General features: G+C 43.0%; 1 protein-coding gene across 2 annotated transcripts in view; it reads right to left on the bottom strand.

Moving 5' to 3' along the window:
- Nucleotides 1-23,586, bottom strand: part of CACNA1D (calcium voltage-gated channel subunit alpha1 D) — a 1,282,477-nt gene that overhangs the window by 687,904 nt on the left and 570,987 nt on the right. For both annotated transcript variants that reach the window (XM_086939145.1, XM_086939146.1), the window contains exon 7: nt 7,697-7,893. In XM_086939145.1, coding sequence (XP_086795271.1) covers nt 7,697-7,893 — 197 coding nt within the window. The remainder of the gene's footprint in view (nt 1-7,696; nt 7,894-23,586) is intronic.

Raw genomic sequence — 23,586 nt, forward strand, 5'->3', positions numbered from 1 at the left:
GAATATTAGATGGCAAACAACCTTTATGTTCACTCCATGAAAACATGTTCCAAAGGTTAAAGAATATAGGAGCCATGACACGGCTCCTTCCTGTTTGAGCCCGAGTCCGTGACTTAGAGGCAGTCAGGTCTCCTAACATGAACAGCAAATTCAAAGGAGGGGAGAGAATATAAATTCAGACAACGGTGGGCAGAGTACCTGGGCCACCTGCACTACTTCCTGTTTTTTCACTGTTCTGTGGCTTCAAGACAGGAACGGAAGCTAGGTTGTGAGATGCTCCTCATCAACAGGACGATTACTAAATTAGGCTAAGGAAAAAACCAAGTGAGAAAGAAAGAGCTTTATTTAACCAAGGTATCTGCCTCTGATGCCTGTGAGTGACGCACTATGCCACAAGACTACCAACATTAGTGGGCAGAGCCTCTTAAAATAATGGCAGCTTAAACAGACCTTCCGCAAAATACCAATAAAATTGAGAGAAAACTTCAGTTAATTGAGGAGATACATGAATCAATGGATATGTGCTCTTGATAAGAAGAGAATGACCTCTGGGATAAGACAACAATAGTCCATCAAGTGGGATCTAAATTGGTGGTTTTATTTGGTGAAGTTGCATGCCAAAAAGACTTCAGAGAAGGTGTATTCTGTGTTGCTTCTCAAATAGCGAGTCAAGCAATTGAGAAAACGCATGACTTGAGACAAACAAATGCCTGTTAAGCATGCCAAATATTCTTGGAGAGGTCCATTTGCCTACTCTTTTTCTTTTTTTTTTTTTTTTTGAATAATTTTTATTATTGCAAGATACGACCAAAACCATTACACTTCCGTGCCATAATACAGTTCATGTTTTAACAAGGTTTTACCACTAATATCATTTTGAACAGTTAACGTAAATAAAAAGTAACAGTTATATGGTAAATGTGTGGGAACAAATCGAGAAAGATAAAGAAAAAAGAGAAAAAAAAAAAAAAGAGAAAAAAAAAAAAAAAAGGACAAAGAAGATAGTCATTAAAGGCCTGTCCCCCCATCTTGCCCTTCAAAAAAGTGTTTCCAGATCTTTTCTCTTCTGATAAGAGCTTTTGGGCCTCTATGTTTGGCTAAGGAAAGTTCCATAGTTCTAATTTCGTGAACTAATGCGAGCCAATCTGCTACTCTAGGGGGTTCTTTAGATATCCATCCCCTAGCTATAGTTAGTCTTGCGCAAGCTAGCAGAATCGTTATGATATCCTTATATGGGGTGTTGGTATCTTGAATATCTAATAGAACCAGTTGTCCAGTAAGCTCCGGCATAGATATCTGGTTAGCTCTACAGTGGTCGGAGATATCGTTCCAAAAGATGGAAAATGCGGGGCAGGAAAATAGCATGTGTTCAACTCCCGCCGCGACTGTGTTACATTTGACACACATAGATTTGTCTGAAATCAAGTGTCCTTGGGTCCATCTAGATATTTTTTGTGGTGTATAGTACAGCTCAGTAGTTGTTCTGTATAGTTGCATTCTGAGATTAGAGGAGTGTACTATATCAGTTAAGTGGGTTAAAGAGTTTCTAATCTGGTTCGAGTTTATGTTTAAATTTAACCTACGAGACCATTTAGCAGCAATTTGAGCTGTGTTTCCTTCCTTGTCTTTAGTTAGCCATTGGTGTCCTGCTTTTATCAACGACTTTGTTTTGTCAGAGTAGATACACACAAGAATGTCTGAGTGTTTCACTTCCGTTATTTTCATTTTGTTAAGAAAAAAGTCTCTCAATTGTCTATATCTAAAATGCATATCTTCTGTGAGCCCATTGGTAATTTTTAGGTTCTCGAAATCGGTCAGTCCATTAGTGCCATAGAGGTCTCCTAGTGTGGTTATTTCATGTCTGATCCATCGGCTCGCCGAACCATCAGAGAATACGCCCGGAAGAGCGGGGTTATTCCATAATCTAAGTTCAGCGTTAAAAAATGTGCTTTTACTAATAAGTAGAATTTTATCCCAGATTTTTATAGCATGCTTAGCCGTCTTGAATTTGACCCGCTTGAAGTAGTTTGGGTCGTGAACTCGTAGCAGAAATTGGTTTGAGTCGGCTCCTAGCATGTACTGATGAAAAAATAATGCCTACTCTTTTTCAAAAGCCTTTCTGAAGTTGTGTGATGTGGTGTGCAAGGCATGCAGACTTTCTAAAATAAGAAAAATAATGTTGCATTGGAAGGGACTATTATTGCAAACCTGGTTATGTGACAGACAGAGTTACGATTCTCCATGTAATCTACATACACCAGACAGTGACTATGAAAGAAGAAGGCACTGATTGAAGCAGGTCAACACAACAAAGGAGATGGATGCACAGAGTATAACAAACATGATGCAATTGAAAGAAGAGGCGTCTCTCTGCCACCATGCCAAACAGAAGGTGAAAAATAGGGGCAAAGAACATGTTTTGGTATAGACAGACAATGGCTTATGCTTTCCTAAGGTGTCAGAAACACTGGTATGGCTGTCTGCTGCTTTCCAATTGGTGGAGGGAACAACTGCGTAGAGGAAGGGGGGGGGGTTATCTGTTCTAGCTTATCTCCTTTGACACCATTTATCCATTTCTCACTCCAGTGTAGCTGTGGTCAGTCCAAGAGTTGCTTTGTTGATATTTTCTGTGGTGGTTAGGAGGTGAGTTATATTGGGTTTTTGTTAGAAGTTCTGTATTCTTGTCTAATGGGTAGCCATATTAATGATCCATATTTTCTTGTCTTTACCTTTTGCGCTACGTGACCCTTCATTTGTGAGAATCAAACATTTGGAGAAAACAGCATGTTTGACAGCTTTCTACGGCAACCTCTACAGCTGATAGGCATTTTATAATGTTTTATCATAAATAAAACTGTTCGCGAAATAAGCGTCATTTGCAGTTGAAAGTTAAAATTGTAGAAACAAATAGCCTTTCGACAAGAGTATAAGGGGATTTGCAATTCCCATACATTGGTGTTGGTTGCACTGGTAATAGGATTTAGACATAGGATATAGGTATGTTTACTCGTGATTGCATCCAATCCCTTTAAATGGGTGTTCCAGGACAGGAGTAGCTGAGAGTTTTCTGAACACTCACCAACTTACTAGGCCAGTGTAATTTTGTTTCTCTGCCTAATTTACCCTCATTGTCATGAATATTACAAATACCACCCGTAGTCCCCAAAGTTTTCTGCAAATGTGTTTTCGTGTTGAAATCAGGATTTGGTGCTTTTAAGCTGTTTTTAGTAAACAAAGATTGCTCACAGTCACCCAATGTAAAGTTGAGTGGAAAACGGTTTTAAGATTAATTTATAACAGATTCAGCACCATTTACCACTTATGCTATAATGTAGATGTAAAAAAAGCAGGACATTCAAACAACTACCAAAAGGTCAATATTGAGAAACTATGCAAGAATATGCAATAAAGCCTTCTCACACCTCTAAAACTCCCATGTTTGTCGGTATTCACAAACCATATTCCTACTCATAATGTTGACGGAATTACTCCTTTCAAGGGCAGGAATAAAATCCATTGACGGTGTGAAGGGGAACGGAGGACTTGTCAAAACTGGTGAGGAAGTTGGAGATAGGTTTCTCCACTGGGAGACATATTGTTTGTGGAGAAAAAAGATAAGCCTATTGGCATTGACAGTGAATGGTTATCAATTAAAGTGTTTTTTGTGTCACTAATGGGCTTAGGCACTCAATGGGTAATCATACACTTACTCTGTCACTCATCTTTGCATTCATATATCATTTTATCCATCCACTGACTCATTCTTGCATTCACCGTCTGACCCAATCTCAATAAAACACACACAACTTCAACAACATGTGGAATGGTATACATTTCTCATGGATCCCTTCCTCTTATCTGTGCTTCTGCAAGAGAAAGACAAACATCATAAATTATCTACTAATCTAAGAAACCTATACAGTATTCCACTTTATGTATTTGCTCATGAAAGGTCAAGCTCAGGTAGCTAGCTAAATAAACATAATGATCACCACTGAGTGGAGGGCAAGCACTTTGTATGAAAGCACACACTTTCTGCCCAATCAAAACATATACTCCTGGCTCCCAACTTGAGGCAGAGCCAAAGCCCCTCTTAGTGATGCTCACAGAATCGTCTGGCGACAGCTGGAAGACTTTGTAATTTCCAATCATAAGTATGTATCGATGCAAGGTTAAACATTGAGGTATTTTTGAAAATGAGGACAGTGACCAAAAACACAATGGGCTAGGATACAGCCTGAGTAATTACCAGTGGATGAGATTAATTCAAGCATCCCACCCATCACTTTTTTTGTTTACTTCAGTGATCTTTCTATCTAGGTAGGCATCCCTGAGCATGCTAATTTCAAGGGAGCCGCTTTTGTTATGCTTTGTTTTTCTCCTCCGTAAATCCCTTAGAGCTGGGGATGGCTTATTTGCAGATATGACACCGGGTTATCGGCTGCCTTTGTGGATTAAGCCTGAGTGGGATTATGCACTCATAGATGAACACTCACAATGATGAAATAAAGATGTTAATGAAGGTGTCCAATAGAGACTAGGTAGGTCTGCAGCAGTTCACTGGAGCATTGGTTAAAGAGGATGCAGGAAGGTGCCAGCTGTAACTCTTTTTTATAATGAGCAAGGTGTCAGCATGGCACTCCTGGACACATTTCTCCAAGGCTGTCCGAAACAGCAGAGGAGCATAGCTGAGATTGAGCATAGATACCTGGGACAATGTCAGAATGTAAAAGCTGCCTGCAGATGAATCATGGATAGGAACTTCCTGGTTTCACTTTGCCATTTCAGGGAGTTAGAATGGAAATATTCCCTGCAGGGCCAGACACTCACGAACAGAGACAAGCTTATTCCATTGACGTGGGGATGCGGTTGAAGTGAGGAATGGCATTCAAGTGGGATTTTTTGAGATACAGATTTGCCTGGAACCCGAGCAACGAGTGTAGACACCTGTTAGATATGCCTTTATGAGCCTTTAAAATTATGTTTTGTTTTGCCCACTACTTTCAATGTTGAGTTATACAGACAAGTGGTGTGTTGAGCATTCCAGGCAAGATGATTCATTGCAGTAAACATTGTCATGGCCCAAAAGAATGATTCTAAAGAAAAGGACTAAGTGAGACCCTATGCTTGCATAAGCACACACTGTGCCACATACCTGGTTCATCATCACACTGTCAAAATTGTAGAATGTGTGTTGCGTGGTGCAACAAAGAAACATACAAACTAAAAAGAAGACTGTGCAGTGAATCTTCGAGAGGATAATGCTGGGGAGATGGTTGACTAGATGTAAACTACAGATCAACATATACCAGCTGGACAACACAACATTGTTTCAATGTGCAGACCCCATGGATAACTACACGTCAGAAAGAAAAATATTTCTGGGCAGCAAAGGTTTTCTTGTAAAGGACGCCATCCATACAGTAATTGGTAATTGGTTGTCAAGTTTATTTGATTAAAAAAATGTGTTCATGGTTTTTATACTTCTTAACTGTTTTATTTTGACTTCTATTATATATTAATTAATTTAATGTTAATGTTTTGTTTTTTAAATATTGTATTAATTGTAATTTGTAGTGCTTTTGGGGTGTTTCAGGAGGGAAGTGTATTTATTTTAAATATTTTTAACATTTGCCATTTTTTTTATTTGTAATATACAATTTGCATTTTTTTTAAATATTTTTAACATTTGCCATTTTTATTTTATTTGTAATATACAATTTGCATTTTTAAAATGTAAATTCATTATATGAATTGTTAATAAATATTTTTTTATTTTAAATAAGTTTTACATATTTATATTTTGTTTTATATTTACCTGTATTTTTAAAAAAGTTAAATAAGTGGAATAGTCTATCTGATCCCTACATAGTCATCCACTTTCTCTGCTTTTCTTTATGCTGAGTGGGAATAGTAAATGTGGCCCTTTCAAAATCGAACACCTTCCTTACTGTTGTTCAGGTTGGAGTGGAAATAGTCATGCTAACCCCTACAAAGTCCAATCCTTACTCTGTTTTTCCTTAAGCTGGAGTGGAATAGTAAATCTGGACCCTCCAAAGTTTGCATTGGGTTGTTTTTATTGAATAAATGCTGCCTGAAATGAACTTATGCCACAGTCATGTTCTTGCAAAAGGTCTGGATAGACACAGCTGGAACAACAGAAACTTGAAAAAAAGCATGTACATTTAACGTGTGGACTTGATTCAGAGTTTGAGAAATGGGAAATCAATAATGATTATATGGATAACACTGTGAAAAATGAATTGTTTGATACGGATATATTTCTGCCAAAGTGGCACAATGAGCTGTGCGTTTGCTTGGGACATTATGACGCCCCACTTCTGCGATACTAGTACTCTAGTGCCATAGGGCATTGCACCATTAGCAGACTTAAGACAGACTTAAGACAGACTTAAGTTCGGATTTTGTTGTAAATCTGTCTTAAGTCTGTCTTAAGACAAACTTAAGACAAAATCCTAACTTCTGTGAATACCAAAAGTAGTAAGTTTAGGATTTTGTCTTAAATTAGTTCTGTGAATTGGGCCCTTAGTCTGGCCAACCCAACATCTTAACAGTACTCGGATCAGGTTAGCTTGTGGGTCTGCTTGACTTAGTCCCTACATATTGTTAATCTATGTGTGAGGGAACGTTGTCAGTATTCAAGATGTATATCACTTTTGTGATTTATAGTAAAACACTTTTGCTGACAGTTTCCTATGAGTAGCTCTTTTTAAATAACGTATTAACCCCGTATCTTATTATCTACATTGCTCTGGCACTTCACCTTTACTTTATTAACTGTTTAGCTAAACTAGGGCCTTATTTAGAGTGTGGTGGATGAGATACTCCATCACCAATGTGGCAGATGTGCCATCTGTCATATTACAAGAACATGTATATTATCTCCAATCGAACTTGCGATGCGGCAGATGGGATATCCATCACGTTTGTGGTGGAGTACTGTATTCGCTCAAAACCTAAATCAGGCCCTTGTTTTTTATCTTTATTTTCTTCAATTCTATAATGGTGTAGTTCTTTAAGTTGTTTAGTTAACCACAATGTTGCCATGCAACATTCTCTGAAGGTTTACTTTGGGAATCACGCTATGCTACGAAAAATGAGGCAAACTATCCCATTAGGGAAAACTGATTTATCCTTGTGGGTTCTTCTGTTTGAGTAGTGTAGGGGACAGCCACAACTCACATCATGACTGTGACTGCTTTTTCTCTTATTCTGCCAGATGGATATGTTTGTAATCCCTTATCCTATGTTGTATGCATGTATGTATGTATATGGTATTTCAATATTCCAAATCTGGCTAAAAGGCAGCAGCAACATTATTATCCTTTAAATGGGTGTGTGGCACTTTGTCTGTAATTTTTTTTTATCTCTTCAACTAAATTTGATTTTGATCTTCACATTCTGAAATTCTTTAACATTATTCTTGTTTAGTTAGTTAAGTTACACCTACTTTCTTCACATAGCCTTCTTTCTGCAGGTCTGCCTGGGACTTTCTTTGATTACTTAAGGGATTTCAAGTTACATATCATACTTAAAAGGTTTTAGCAAAACATTACATACACATCACTCTTCAAAAATGACTCCAACTTCAGAAAATAAAGGATCTGTATGAATTTCTTTCTTTCAGAATAAAAATATATCATCAGGTATTACAACAGGACTTAAGAGAACTTACCCAGTATAAAACATCAGTCCATCCTTCCATGGTTATACACTGAAATACAGTTAACATTGCAAAGGCAAAATTATCAAAATTGGTTATTCCTGCATTTGGTCCAACCCATCCGGTTTTACACTCTGTGCCATTTATGGGACATAAACGGCCTGTGCCCGAGAATGCACATGGCGCTGGTTCATCTTCAGCTAATATTTCTGCAAATCAAAAAAAATGAAATACTAAATAGTTGAAAGTTATTAAGACCAACAATTTTGTATGTTTGAATTCAGGAAGGTAAAGAATAATTTACTTACCTTTGGTAACGCCTTATCAGGTAGAGCAAGGAACTATCTGCAGATTCCTTACCTTTGAATTCTCCCCAAGCGCCAGACTGGATCTAGAATTATTTTTTTAAGCAGTACCTCTGCGTGTCAATAGAGGGCATCGAGCGACGTCGCCCACCAGATGTGATGTCACCAGAGTTCATAGAAGCCCTCCCGTGACACGCTGACATCAGTTTCTTCCATGACTATTTTCCACGTAAAAAACCCAGAGACACTTATAGAAATTGCCCATGGAAAAAGTGTAGTAAAAAATAAACATCTTTGTGCCAAACAATACCGAAGTCCCAATGAAAGGCAACAAAATGCCAAGAAAGGGATCTTTTAGGTAGCAAGACAAACAGTTTGCAGCACAGGTAGGCTGGAAGGGTTGGTAAGTAATCTACAGCTAGATCCTGTCTCAGATAAGGTGTTACCAAAAGTAAGTAACTTATTTATATGATGGAGACATCTAGCTGCAGATTCCTTACCTTTGAATTAGACACCATAGCGATTAAATCTTATTAAAAATCGATGATTAGAACTAGCCGGCCTATCAAGACAGAAGAGACCAGACACACTTAGGATTTGAGGTGATCAAAAACATATGTTTTACCCTAAGAACTGTGGCAAGGACTACAGGCAACTAAATGTATGAAGACATTGAAAAGCTTGGATATAGAGTTACCCATGACAGAGAAATAAAAATGTGTCTGTAGATATCATAATATAAACACAATACGAGTTCACTCCAATGGAGGGAGCGGAACATGATCGCCCTAACCTGGGGAACCATGCCAGCAGGCGATGCCACTGAGCTATAGCTCCTTGCCTTAGAAAACCCATTATTCCAGCTAAACCTGCTCAGTAGAGACACAGAGAGAAGGAATCCCACAAATCATCCACCATGGAGAGAGCATACGGTAATGCACTGAGACATATGTTGAATACAACAAAACCACCAGTGTTTGTTCTAATAAAATGAAGATAGTGGTAACACCACAGAAATAGGCAAGAATGTATAACTCACATACGAGAGAAGGAAATAAAACTGTATATGGAACTGCGGAAGGAAGCACACATATATATATATATATATATATATATATATATATATATATATATATATATATATAGATTATTGTTGCCATTAATTATTCTCTCATGCGGGTATATTCATATATATCCATGACGTTGGTATCTACTAAAGGTATTTTACTGTTATGTAATCTATTTTGTAAAAAGTTAACGCTACCATTCAATAGCTAGAAGTATATCTTCCATGTCCATGCTAATGATATTCACAGGTGATACTCATTATTTATCGCAAAAAATGAAGCCAGTGTCTGGGTTCAGGGACCTGTCTTATGTGTGGGCTATCTACCAGCAGTGTGTGGGTGTAGCCGTTCAGAAAGAAAATAATTTTTCTTTCTTGTTATCCCCTCACTCACCGGAGTTTCCTCACGGTGACATGCTTCATCATCGGGGTCATCCCAGTTCTCTACGAAAAGGGGCGTGCTGCGACTCTCGAGCTACGAAGGAGCACTGTGAAGTGAAGGACTATGTGTGGTGAGAGTAAGTGGAGTGGATGTGTGTGTGAGTGTTAAAAATACCGTGCTAGTGGGCCTCAATGTTTTATTCTGCTCCTAGACCGGTATGTTAAAAGTGGGGTTCGTACTGTGGACCAACCTGTGATGTGGGTTGGTTCAGTATCTGGTCAACATGTTTCACGCTACCCCTAGCGTTTCGTCAGGACCATACAGGGACCAGCCCTGTATAATACCACTCCTAAAAAACCTAGATTCAGGATTCAAAGATTGAATTAGTGCAACAAAATATTTACAGTGATTGACGCTGTTCCAACTTGGTACACGCGTTGGTTTCGTTCAATGGTGAACCTGCAAAAGATATGAACAGAAAAATGTTAAAAACTACCTTGCCCCTTTCTCAGCCGAGATCGGGGTCTTCTAGTCCTTCAAAACGTGCAATTGTCCATGCACGTTCGTTCATGCACGTGGTTTATATGGTGTAAGTCTTTTCCATACAGGGACGTGCATGCTTTGGAGTCTGTTGTCTGTCGGCGATTGACACTGGAAGTGAAACTACCGTGAGCAATCGTGGCAGACATACAAAAAGTGACTATACAGATAACAGTGAATACACAGATCAGACACACAAAATGAGAGAAAGTCTTGCCAATAATTACATTTGTTGGTGCAAAATGGCACATCATGGTCTCATAGGGGGGCGGTATCGCCTCGGTGGAAACAATGCTAAAAGTTATTAAAGTTGTAAAAACAGAGTTAGTATTCAAAAAGTTTCTACTCTTCAGAGTACGTTTCTCATGTGCCCAAAAAAGAGAGTTCTTAGGTCTGGATGGATAGAACTTACTTCCTGATCAGCAATGCCGCATACTACTACCTAGCTGCTTCCCCTTGGACCGCATCTTAAGGAATGGTCCGTGGGTCCGGGTTTTATAGGTCTTGACTTCCGGTTTTAAGAGACTAGAATGTTGTAGCGGCCATCTTTGGAGGATGTAAATTGACCTAGTTTTGGTCTTTTTACTATTCCTATTCTACGATAGGCCTAGTCACTAGAGTACATTGTTTACATGGGGATTTTTACAGTTACGTTTGGGATTTCACAAGGAGTTCTGGTTCTGGATTTAAATGGTTTAGTAATGTCATCTATTTAAGACACCCCATGGTATGTCATCGTTCAATCCTCTGGTATCCGTCTGAAGTTTGAAAACCCAGCGCTGTTCACGTTCGTGGAGGACTTTCTCAAGATTTTCTCTGTTTTTTACACATTCCAAGACAACCCATTTCAAATCGTTCGGGGTGTGATTTCTCTCGATGAAGTGGTTGGTCATTCGTGTTGTTGACTTCTTGCAGCGTATATTGCTTCTGTGCTCCACAATCCTGGTGCTTACTTTCCTTGTTGTCATGCCAACATAGTGCAGGTTGCATGTGCATGTGATCAAATATACCACTCCACTAGTGTTGCAGTTGGAGAATTCTCTGAGTTGCCATGTGGTGTTGTTGTTAAAAGTGATTTTTTTGGTTACTGAGGTTAGATGACATACGCTACAGTTGTTACACGGGTAGTGTCCGTTCGGAAGCGGTTGCAGTCTGTTTGTGTTTTCTGTTGGTTTTGGTCTTGTGTGTACCAAATAGTCCTTCAGATTTCTTCCTCTTCTGTGACTGAACATCGGTTTAGGGATGTTTAGTTCTCCACTATTCAGTATTGTCCAGTGTTTATTCACGATCTTGCTCACTTGATCAGACACTTTATCGAAAGTCGTGATGCAGATTGGTCTGTCACTGTTTGAAGGTTGTGCTGTTTTCGGTTCCAGGAGAGCCTCTCTGTTGTTGTTGCTCGCTCTTTTACATGCTTTTTGTACCATTTTCTTCGGATAGTTTCTTTGTTGTAGTTTTGTGCTTAGTTCCTCCGCTTGAGACAGATAATCTGATTTGTAAGAGCAATTTCTTCTTAGTCGGAGGAATTGTCCGAAAGGGAGGTTTTGTTTTAGGTGTCTTGGATGGAAGCTGTTAAAGGTGAGGAGACAGTTTCTGGAGGTTGGTTTGTGATGTGTTGTAGTTATCAACAGTCCGTCTCTTGCCCAAATATTCAGATCCAGAAACACCAGATGGCTCCTGCTCATGGTGTTAGTGAATTTCAAGAATGGATCCTGATCATTTAGCCACTCGCAGAATCTCAATGCCTCTTCATCATTGCCGTTCCATATCAACAAAATGTCGTCGATATAACGTTTCCATAGTTTTATGTGGTCCATGTGGGGGTTGGTGGCGGTTAGAATTTTCTTTTTCTCTAGTTGATGGACATATATTCCCGCTATGCTCGGCGCAAAGGTGCTGCCCATGCTAGTCCCATGTTGTTGGCGATATAGGGTTTCTTCAAATCGGAAGAAATTTTCTGTGAGAGCTAGCCTGCAGCATTCCAGTACCACATGTCTGGGTGCGTGATACGTCCACTCCTCCTCAAACAGAACTTCCTCCAAGATTTCCAATGTTTCTTTGTGCGGTAAGCTCGTGTAAAGACTCTCCACATCTAGACTTATCAAAATGCTAGATGTGGGGTCAAAAGATGTTTCTTTCAAAAGGCATAGTACGTCTTTAGTATCTTTCAGATATGTGTCTGTTTTCTGAACAATGGGACGGAGAAAGGCGTCCGCATATCTTGATACCGATTCTAGCACAGACCCTATACCGGAGACTATTGGCCTTCCTGGGGGGTCATCCACGCGTTTATGGATCTTCGGGATTGTGTAGAAGTATGGGATGACTGGTTTAGTGTTGACTAGGAACTCGGATTCTTTCTTATCCATCCAGTCATTCACCAGACTTTCCTCAATAAGGTGTGCTATGCTGATTCTTATTCTCTCTGTGGGATCTTCTTTGATGATGATATAGTTCCTTGTATCGGCCAGGAGTCGAAGACATTCCAGTCTGTATTTTACGGTGTCTTGTAGGACTATTGCTCCTCCCTTGTCCGCCGGTTTTATCGTTATTGCGTTGTTATTTGATAGTTCCCGGATCGCTTCGAACTCCGAGTTGCTTGTGTTCTTGAAGACTCTTATGGTGTTCGGATCCAATTCCCTTACATCTTTCATCACGGCTTTTTCGAAGGCCAGTAATTCGACTGGTAGGTTTTGAGGTGGTGGAACAAAAGTTGATTTCCTCTTCAGTCCAGTGTCCGAATTTGAGGTTTGTGTTTGTTCGTTGTCTTTAAAGAAGACCTGTAGTTTTAATTTTCTCAGAAACTCTTTTAGCTCTGCACATAATCTGAATTTGTCCGTAGTAGGTGTTGGTATTAAACCTAGTCCTTTGTTTAGTACTTGTTTCTGGATTTCGGTCAATGCTAGAGTTGATAGATTTACTACTAGATCTGGGGGTTGCTCGTTGATGGTTCTGGTGGCCCCTTGCTCCGTGTGTGGCGTTTCGAAACTTCCACGGGCTCTGCCCATTGCACCTGCTGGCCGGTTTTGTTTTTCGCTCTCTGAGTCGTTTGGCCTCTTTCTAAAAAAGGGCGAGATTGGTTGCTTTGGTTGCTATTCCAATTCTGGAATGGTTGTTGGGGGTACATTGGCGGGAACTGTTGTGGTCCATAGAAGAATGGTGGTGGAGGGCCGACGGACTGTTGATAACTACAACACATCACAAACCAACCTCCAGAAACTGTCTCCTCACCTTTAACAGCTTCCATCCAAGACACCTAAAACAAAACCTCCCTTTCGGACAATTCCTCCGACTAAGAAGAAATTGCTCTTACAAATCAGATTATCTGTCTCAAGCGGAGGAACTAAGCACAAAACTACAACAAAGAAACTATCCGAAGAAAATGGTACAAAAAGCATGTAAAAGAGCGAGCAACAACAACAGAGAGGCTCTCCTGGAACCGAAAACAGCACAACCTTCAAACAGTGACAGACCAATCTGCATCACGACTTTCGATAAAGTGTCTGATCAAGTGAGCAAGATCGTGAATAAACACTGGACAATACTGAATAGTGGAGAACTAAACATCCCTAAACCGATGTTCAGTCACAGAAGAGGAAGAAATCTGAAGGACTATTTGGTACACACAAGACCAAAACCAACAGAAAACACAAACAGACTGCAACCGCTTCCGAACGGACACTACCCGTGTAACAACTGTAGCGTATGTCATCTAACCTCAGTAACCAAAAAAATCACTTTTAACAACAACACCACATGGCAACTCAGAGAATTCTCCAACTGCAACACTAGTGGAGTGGTACATTTGATCACATGCACATGCAACCTGCACTATGTTGGCATGACAACAAGGAAAGTAAGCACCAGGATTGTGGAGCACAGAAGCAATATACGCTGCAAGAAGTCAACAACACGAATGACCAACCACTTCATCGAGAGAAATCACACCCGAACGATTTGAAATGGGTTGTCTTGGAATGTGTAAAAAACAGAGAAAATCTTGAGAAAGTCCTCCACGAACGTGAACAGCGCTGGGTTTTCAAACTTCAGACGGATACCAGAGGATTGAACGATGACATACCATGGGGTGTCTTAAATAGATGACATTACTAAACCATTTAAATCCAGAACCAGAACTCCTTGTGAAATCCCAAACGTAACTGTAAAAATCCCCATGTAAACAATGTACTCTAGTGACTAGGCCTATCGTAGAATAGGAATAGTAAAAAGACCAAAACTAGGTCAATTTACATCCTCCAAAGATGGCCGCTACAACATTCTAGTCTCTTAAAACCGGAAGTCAAGACCTATAAAACCCGGACCCACGGACCATTCCTTAAGATGCGGTCCAAGGGGAAGCAGCTAGGTAGTACTATGCGGCATTGCTGATCAGGAAGTAAGTTCTATCCATCCAGACCTAAGAACTCTCTTTTTTGGGCACATGAGAAACGTACTCTGAAGAGTAGAAACTTTTTGAATACTAACTCTGTTTTTACAACTTTAATAACTTTTAGCATTGTTTCCACCGAGGCGATACCGCCCCCCTATGAGACCATGATGTGCCATTTTGCACCAACAAATGTAATTATTGGCAAGACTTTCTCTCATTTTGTGTGTCTGATCTGTGTATTCACTGTTATCTGTATAGTCACTTTTTGTATGTCTGCCACGATTGCTCACGGTAGTTTCACTTCCAGTGTCAATCGCCGACAGACAACAGACTCCAAAGCATGCACGTCCCTGTATGGAAAAGACTTACACCATATAAACCACGTGCATGAACGAACGTGCATGGACAATTGCACGTTTTGAAGGACTAGAAGACCCCGATCTCGGCTGAGAAAGGGGCAAGGTAGTTTTAACATTTTTCTGTTCATATCTTTTGCAGGTTCACCATTGAACGAAACCAACGCGTGTACCAAGTTGGAACAGCGTCAATCACTGTAAATATTTTGTTGCACTAATTCAATCTTTGAATCCTGAATCTAGGTTTTTTAGGAGTGGTATTATACAGGGCTGGTCCCTGTATGGTCCTGACGAAACGCTAGGGGTTCAGAAAAGGGGGTGGTGATGAACAGAGTGTCTGAATTAAGCAGACCACTCTTACCCAGTCCAAAGATCAGGGCTTGATCCATCACCGTTATTTATCTCACTGCCCCATCCCAGCTCAGAACCTGGCTATATGCAAATTAGTCTGTCCCTGGCCCAGTGCATCATGGGAACAGGGCAGACCAAACTACCAAGCCAATTCTTCACCAGAAAGGAGACAAGCTACCGGGGACCGGTTTCTGGTATTTCAGCCTCTTCGGCTCGGCTTGCTTGAATCCTGATGGAGCAGTGAGAAAGGGACTCATGTCTGAGTATACCCTGCCACACCTATAGTGGCCAAAAACGATTCAGAAAAGGGGGTGGTGATGAACAGAGTGTCTGAATTAAGCAGACCACTCTTACCCAGTCCAAAGATCAGGGCTTGATCCATCACCGTTATTTATCTCACTGCCCCATCCCAGCTCAGAACCTGGCTATATGCAAATTAGTCTGTCCCTGGCCCAGTGCATCATGGGAACAGGGCAGACCAAACTACCAAGCCAATTCTTCACCAGAAAGGAGACAAGCTACCGGGGACCGGTTTCTGGCATTTCAGCCTCTTCGGCCCGGCTTGCTTGAATCCTGATGGAGCCGTGAGAAAGGGACTCATGTCTGAGTATACCCTGCCACACCTATAGTGGCCAAAAACGATTCAGAAAAGGGGGTGGTGATGAACAGAGTGTCTGAATTAAGCAGACCACTCTTACCCAGTCCAAAGATCAGGGCTTGATCCATCACCGTTATTTATCTCACTGCCCCATCCCAGCTCAGAACCTGGCTATATGCAAATTAGTCTGTCCCTGGCCCAGTGCATCATGGGAACAGGGCAGACCAAACTACCAAGCCAATTCTTCACCAGAAAGGAGACAAGCTACCGGGGACCGGTTTCTGGCATTTCAGCCTCTTCGGCCCGGCTTGCTTGAATCCTGATGGAGCCGTGAGAAAGGGACTCATGTCTGAGTATACCCTGCCACACCTATAGTGGCCAAAAACGATTCAGAAAAGGGGGTGGTGATGAACAGAGTGTCTGAATTAAGCAGACCACTCTTACCCAGTCCAAAGATCAGGGCTTGATCCATCACCGTTATTTATCTCACTGCCCCATCCCAGCTCAGAACCTGGCTATATGCAAATTAGTCTGTCCCTGGCCCAGTGCATCATGGGAACAGGGCAGACCAAACTACCAAGCCAATTCTTCACCAGAAAGGAGACAAGCTACCGGGGACCGGTTTCTGGCATTTCAGCCTCTTCGGCCCGGCTTGCTTGAATCCTGATGGAGCAGTGAGAAAGGGACTCATGTCTGAGTATACCCTGCCACACCTATAGTGGCCAAAAACGATTCAGAAAAGGGGGTGGTGATGAACAGAGTGTCTGAATTAAGCAGACCACTCTTACCCAGTCCAAAGATCAGGGCTTGATCCATCACCGTTATTTATCTCACTGCCCCATCCCAGCTCAGAACCTGGCTATATGCAAATTAGTCTGTCCCTGGCCCAGTGCATCATGGGAACAGGGCAGACCAAACTACCAAGCCAATTCTTCACCAGAAAGGAGACAAGCTACCGGGGACCGGTTTCTGGCATTTCAGCCTCTTCGGCCCGGCTTGCTTGAATCCTGATGGAGCAGTGAGAAAGGGACTCATGTCTGAGTATACCCTGCCACACCTATAGTGGCCAAAAACGATTCAGAAAAGGGGGTGGTGATGAACAGAGTGTCTGAATTAAGCAGACCACTCTTACCCAGTCCAAAGATCAGGGCTTGATCCATCACCGTTATTTATCTCACTGCCCCATCCCAGCTCAGAACCTGGCTATATGCAAATTAGTCTGTCCCTGGCCCAGTGCATCATGGGAACAGGGCAGACCAAACTACCAAGCCAATTCTTCACCAGAAAGGAGACAAGCTACCGGGGACCGGTTTCTGGCATTTCAGCCTCTTCGGCCCGGCTTGCTTGAATCCTGATGGAGCAGTGAGAAAGGGACTCATGTCTGAGTATACCCTGCCACACCTATAGTGGCCAAAAACGATTCAGAAAAGGGGGTGGTGATGAACAGAGTGTCTGAATTAAGCAGACCACTCTTACCCAGTCCAAAGATCAGGGCTTGATCCATCACCGTTATTTATCTCACTGCCCCATCCCAGCTCAGAACCTGGCTATATGCAAATTAGTCTGTCCCTGGCCCAGTGCATCATGGGAACAGGGCAGACCAAACTACCAAGCCAATTCTTCACCAGAAAGGAGACAAGCTACCGGGGACCGGTTTCTGGCATTTCAGCCTCTTCGGCCCGGCTTGCTTGAATCCTGATGGAGCAGTGAGAAAGGGACTCATGTCTGAGTATACCCTGCCACACCTATAGTGGCCAAAAACGATTCAGAAAAGGGGGTGGTGATGAACAGAGTGTCTGAATTAAGCAGACCACTCTTACCCAGTCCAAAGATCAGGGCTTGATCCATCACCGTTATTTATCTCACTGCCCCATCCCAGCTCAGAACCTGGCTATATGCAAATTAGTCTGTCCCTGGCCCAGTGCATCATGGGAACAGGGCAGACCAAACTACCAAGCCAATTCTTCACCAGAAAGGAGACAAGCTACCGGGGACCGGTTTCTGGCATTTCAGCCTCTTCGGCCCGGCTTGCTTGAATCCTGATGGAGCAGTGAGAAAGGGACTCATGTCTGAGTATACCCTGCCACACCTATAGTGGCCAAAAACGATTCAGAAAAGGGGGTGGTGATGAACAGAGTGTCTGAATTAAGCAGACCACTCTTACCCAGTCCAAAGATCAGGGCTTGATCCATCACCGTTATTTATCTCACTGCCCCATCCCAGCTCAGAACCTGGCTATATGCAAATTAGTCTGTCCCTGGCCCAGTGCATCATGGGAACAGGGCAGACCAAACTACCAAGCCAATTCTTCACCAGGAGCTTGTTTCCTTCCCAGTGTAAGAATTGGCTTTTGTAGTTTGGTGTGCCCTGTTCCCATCATGCACTGGGACAGGAACAGACTAATTTGCATACAGCCAGGTTCTGAAACTGGGATGGTGCAGTGAGCTAAAAAACGGTGTTGGATCTAGCCCTGATCTCTTGACTGGGTGAGAGCTTTCTGCTTAATTCAGAGACTCTGTCCCTCACCACCCCTTGTTGTAAATATTTTTGTCCACCCTAAGCGTGGAAGGGTATTCTCAGATGTGAGACCCTTGCTCATTGCACCATCAGGATTCAAGCAAACCGGGCCGAAGACGGCTGTAATGCCAGAAACCGGTCCCCGGGAGCTTGTTTCCTTCCCAGTGTAAGAATTGGCTTTTGTAGTTTGGTGTGCCCTGTTCCCATCATGCACTGGGACAGGAACAGACTAATTTGCATACAGCCAGGTTCTGAAACTGGGATGGTGCAGTGAGCTAAAAAACGGTGTTGGATCTAGCCCTGATCTCTTGACTGGGTGAGAGCTTTCTGCTTAATTCAGAGACTCTGTCCCTCACCACCCCTTGTTGTAAATATTTTTGTCCACCCTAAGCGTGGAAGGGTATTCTCAGATGTGAGACCCTTGCTCATTGCACCATCAGGATTCAAGCAAACCGGGCCGAAGACGGCTGTAATGCCAGAAACCGGTCCCCGGGAGCTTGTTTCCTTCCCAGTGTAAGAATTGGCTTTTGTAGTTTGGTGTGCCCTGTTCCCATCATGCACTGGGACAGGAACAGACTAATTTGCATACAGCCAGGTTCTGAAACTGGGATGGTGCAGTGAGCTAAAAAACGGTGTTGGATCTAGCCCTGATCTCTTGACTGGGTGAGAGCTTTCTGCTTAATTCAGAGACTCTGTCCCTCACCACCCCTTGTTGTAAATATTTTTTTCCACCCTAAGCGTGGAAGGGTATTCTCAGATGTGAGACCCTTGCTCATTGCACCATCAGGATTCAAGCAAACCGGGCCGAAGACGGCTGTAATGCCAGAAACCGGTCCCCGGGAGCTTGTTTCCTTCCCAGTGTAAGAATTGGCTTTTGTAGTTTGGTGTGCCCTGTTCCCATCATGCACTGGGACAGGAACAGACTAATTTGCATACAGCCAGGTTCTGAAACTGGGATGGTGCAGTGAGCTAAAAAACGGTGTTGGATCTAGCCCTGATCTCTTGACTGGGTGAGAGCTTTCTGCTTAATTCAGAGACTCTGTCCCTCACCACCCCTTGTTGTAAATATTTTTGTCCACCCTAAGCGTGGAAGGGTATTCTCAGATGTGAGACCCTTGCTCATTGCACCATCAGGATTCAAGCAAACCGGGCCGAAGACGGCTGTAATGCCAGAAACCGGTCCCCGGGAGCTTGTTTCCTTCCCAGTGTAAGAATTGGCTTTTGTAGTTTGGTGTGCCCTGTTCCCATCATGCACTGGGACAGGAACAGACTAATTTGCATACAGCCAGGTTCTGAAACTGGGATGGTGCAGTGAGCTAAAAAACGGTGTTGGATCTAGCCCTGATCTCTTGACTGGGTGAGAGCTTTCTGCTTAATTCAGAGACTCTGTCCCTCACCACCCCTTGTTGTAAATATTTTTGTCCACCCTAAGCGTGGAAGGGTATTCTCAGATGTGAGACCCTTGCTCATTGCACCATCAGGATTCAAGCAAACCGGGCCGAAGACGGCTGTAATGCCAGAAACCGGTCCCCGGGAGCTTGTTTCCTTCCCAGTGTAAGAATTGGCTTTTGTAGTTTGGTGTGCCCTGTTCCCATCATGCACTGGGACAGGAACAGACTAATTTGCATACAGCCAGGTTCTGAAACTGGGATGGTGCAGTGAGCTAAAAAACGGTGTTGGATCTAGCCCTGATCTCTTGACTGGGTGAGAGCTTTCTGCTTAATTCAGAGACTCTGTCCCTCACCACCCCTTGTTGTAAATATTTTTGTCCACCCTAAGCGTGGAAGGGTATTCTCAGATGTGAGACCCTTGCTCATTGCACCATCAGGATTCAAGCAAACCGGGCCGAAGACGGCTGTAATGCCAGAAACCGGTCCCCGGGAGCTTGTTTCCTTCCCAGTGTAAGAATTGGCTTTTGTAGTTTGGTGTGCCCTGTTCCCATCATGCACTGGGACAGGAACAGACTAATTTGCATACAGCCAGGTTCTGAAACTGGGATGGTGCAGTGAGCTAAAAAACGGTGTTGGATCTAGCCCTGATCTCTTGACTGGGTGAGAGCTTTCTGCTTAATTCAGAGACTCTGTCCCTCACCACCCCTTGTTGTAAATATTTTTGTCCACCCTAAGCGTGGAAGGGTATTCTCAGATGTGAGACCCTTGCTCATTGCACCATCAGGATTCAAGCAAACCGGGCCGAAGACGGCTGTAATGCCAGAAACCGGTCCCCGGGAGCTTGTTTCCTTCCCAGTGTAAGAATTGGCTTTTGTAGTTTGGTGTGCCCTGTTCCCATCATGCACTGGGACAGGAACAGACTAATTTGCATACAGCCAGGTTCTGAAACTGGGATGGTGCAGTGAGCTAAAAAACGGTGTTGGATCTAGCCCTGATCTCTTGACTGGGTGAGAGCTTTCTGCTTAATTCAGAGACTCTGTCCCTCACCACCCCTTGTTGTAAATATTTTTGTCCACCCTAAGCGTGGAAGGGTATTCTCAGATGTGAGACCCTTGCTCATTGCACCATCAGGATTCAAGCAAACCGGGCCGAAGACGGCTGTAATGCCAGAAACCGGTCCCCGGGAGCTTGTTTCCTTCCCAGTGTAAGAATTGGCTTTTGTAGTTTGGTGTGCCCTGTTCCCATCATGCACTGGGACAGGAACAGACTAATTTGCATACAGCCAGGTTCTGAAACTGGGATGGTGCAGTGAGCTAAAAAACGGTGTTGGATCTAGCCCTGATCTCTTGACTGGGTGAGAGCTTTCTGCTTAATTCAGAGACTCTGTCCCTCACCACCCCTTGTTGTAAATATTTTTGTCCACCCTAAGCGTGGAAGGGTATTCTCAGATGTGAGACCCTTGCTCATTGCACCATCAGGATTCAAGCAAACCGGGCCGAAGATGGCTGTAATGCCAGAAACCGGTCCCCGGGAGCTTGTTTCCTTCCCAGTGTAAGAATTGGCTTTTGTAGTTTGGTGTGCCCTGTTCCCATCATGCACTGGGACAGGAACAGACTAATTTGCATACAGCCAGGTTCTGAAACTGGGATGGTGCAGTGAGCTAAAAAACGGTGTTGGATCTAGCCCTGATCTCTTGACTGGGTGAGAGCTTTCTGCTTAATTCAGAGACTCTGTCCCTCACCACCCCTTGTTGTAAATATTTTTGTCCACCCTAAGCGTGGAAGGGTATTCTCAGATGTGAGACCCTTGCTCATTGCACCATCAGGATTCAAGCAAACCGGGCCGAAGACGGCTGTAATGCCAGAAACCGGTCCCCGGGAGCTTGTTTGCTTCCCAGTGTAAGAATTGGCTTTTGTAGTTTGGTGTGCCCTGTTCCCATCATGCACTGGGACAGGAACAGACTAATTTTCATACAGTCAGGTTCTGAAACTGGGATGGTGCAGTGAGCTAAAAAACGGTGTTGGATCTAGCCCTGATCTCTTGACTGGGTGAGAGCTTTCTGCTTAATTCAGAGACTCTGTCCCTCACCACCCCTTGTTGAAATCTAGGGGTAGCGTGAAACATGTTGACCAGATACTGAACCAACCCACATCACAGGTTGGTCCACAGTACGAACCCCACTTTTAACATACCGGTCTAGGAGCAGAATAAAACATTGAGGCCCACTAGCACGGTATTTTTAACACTCACACACACATCCACTCCACTTACTCTCACCACACATAGTCCTTCACTTCACAGTGCTCCTTCGTAGCTCGAGAGTCGCAGCACGCCCCTTTTCGTAGAGAACTGGGATGACCCCGATGATGAAGCATGTCACCGTGAGGAAACTCCGGTGAGTGAGGGGATAACAAGAAAGAAAAATTCTTTTCTTTCTGAACGGCTACACCCACACACTGCTGGTAGATAGCCCACACATAAGACAGGTCCCTGAACCCAGACACTGGCTTCATTTTTTGCAATTGTACCTAGGAGGACGACCTGGTCTGTAGTAACCTCCTTTTCCCTCTACTCTGATGCACTCATTATTTATCGTCACTAGCATAATGTTATGCTCCTTGATATGTTGGAATTTTGTTTGGTTAATAATATTTTTCTGTTTAACCAGCAAGCATACCGCCAGTTGCAGGGAGTAGCTATGGGGGCCAGCTTCTCCCCAAGCTTCGCATGTCTCCACATGGGAGCTTGGGAGGAGTTGGTCCTAGGCTTTGAATACCAACACTATATACGCAACAATCTGGTGGCATGGTTCCGCTTCATTGACAACCTGCTGGTCGTGTGGAGGGGAAGCCAAGATGGGGCACTTGAGTTCATTAACCAAATCAACAACAATGATCTCAATTTAAAATTTACTGCGCCCCTTAGTCAGGAAAAAGTCACATTCCTTGACACAGAACTGTATGTCAACGGCAGCAAATTGGAATCCAGACTATACCGCAAGGCCACGGCTGGCAATAGCATTTTACATGCTGCCAGCTCGCACCCAGCACATTTGATCTCCAGCATTCCCTATGGGGAAATGCTGCGATTGAAACAAATTTGCAGCAATCCCCGAGATCTGGAACAGGCGCAAAAGGAAAGCGAATCTCGCTTTCTTGAAAGAGGTTATTCAATCCAACTAATAAAGAGTGCCATACAGAAATCTATGGTCTTATCAAGGGATGAACTTTTGGTAAAAAAATCTGAATGCCAAACGACATCTGTTGAGAATACTCAAAGTGAGGAGAAACCAGGGGCGAACTGTTTTAGAATAATAACTGGCTTTAACAGACAGCACAAACAGATTCGTAAGATATGTGATAAACACTGGCCTATCGTTACCAAGGATAACATTATAGGCAAAGACCTCCCTAAAAGAGTATCACTCACTTTCAGTAAAGCGCCATCTATGCGCGACCATATAATGGTAACCAATTCAGAGCCTTATGTAAAATCCTCGTGGTGGCAGGAAAACAATGGTTTTTACAAGTGCAAAACTTGTAAAGCCTGCCAACATGGAATTAACACCAGGAGTTACAGAGATGGTTTCACTGAGACACAACACCCAATAAACCAAGTACTAACATGCAAATCTGAATTTGTGGTGTATGTTTTACAGTGTCCCTGTGAAAAGAAGTACGTAGGCAGCACCAAACATGCTGTGCACAGAAGAATCCTCCAACACCTTCGCGCCATCAGCAATGGTGACAATACTTACCCGGTGGCTCGCCACTTTAGGGAATGTCACCAAAGCGACAACACCAATCTTAAATATTGGGTGATTGATGCGATCATCAACAGCAGAAGGGGAGGTGACAGGGAAACCAAGTTAAGGAGGCTTGAAACCAAGTATATCTTATTACTTAACACTAAGACCCCAATAGGCCTCAACATCACGGAGGATCTCTATACTTGCTTGCCCTGACTCTTTTTCTATTCATGTCTCCTCTTCATGGTAATCATGCGC

This window comes from Lissotriton vulgaris, chromosome 9 (genome assembly GCF_964263255.1).
Source record: "Lissotriton vulgaris chromosome 9, aLisVul1.2, whole genome shotgun sequence".
NCBI lineage: Eukaryota > Metazoa > Chordata > Amphibia > Caudata > Salamandridae > Lissotriton > Lissotriton vulgaris.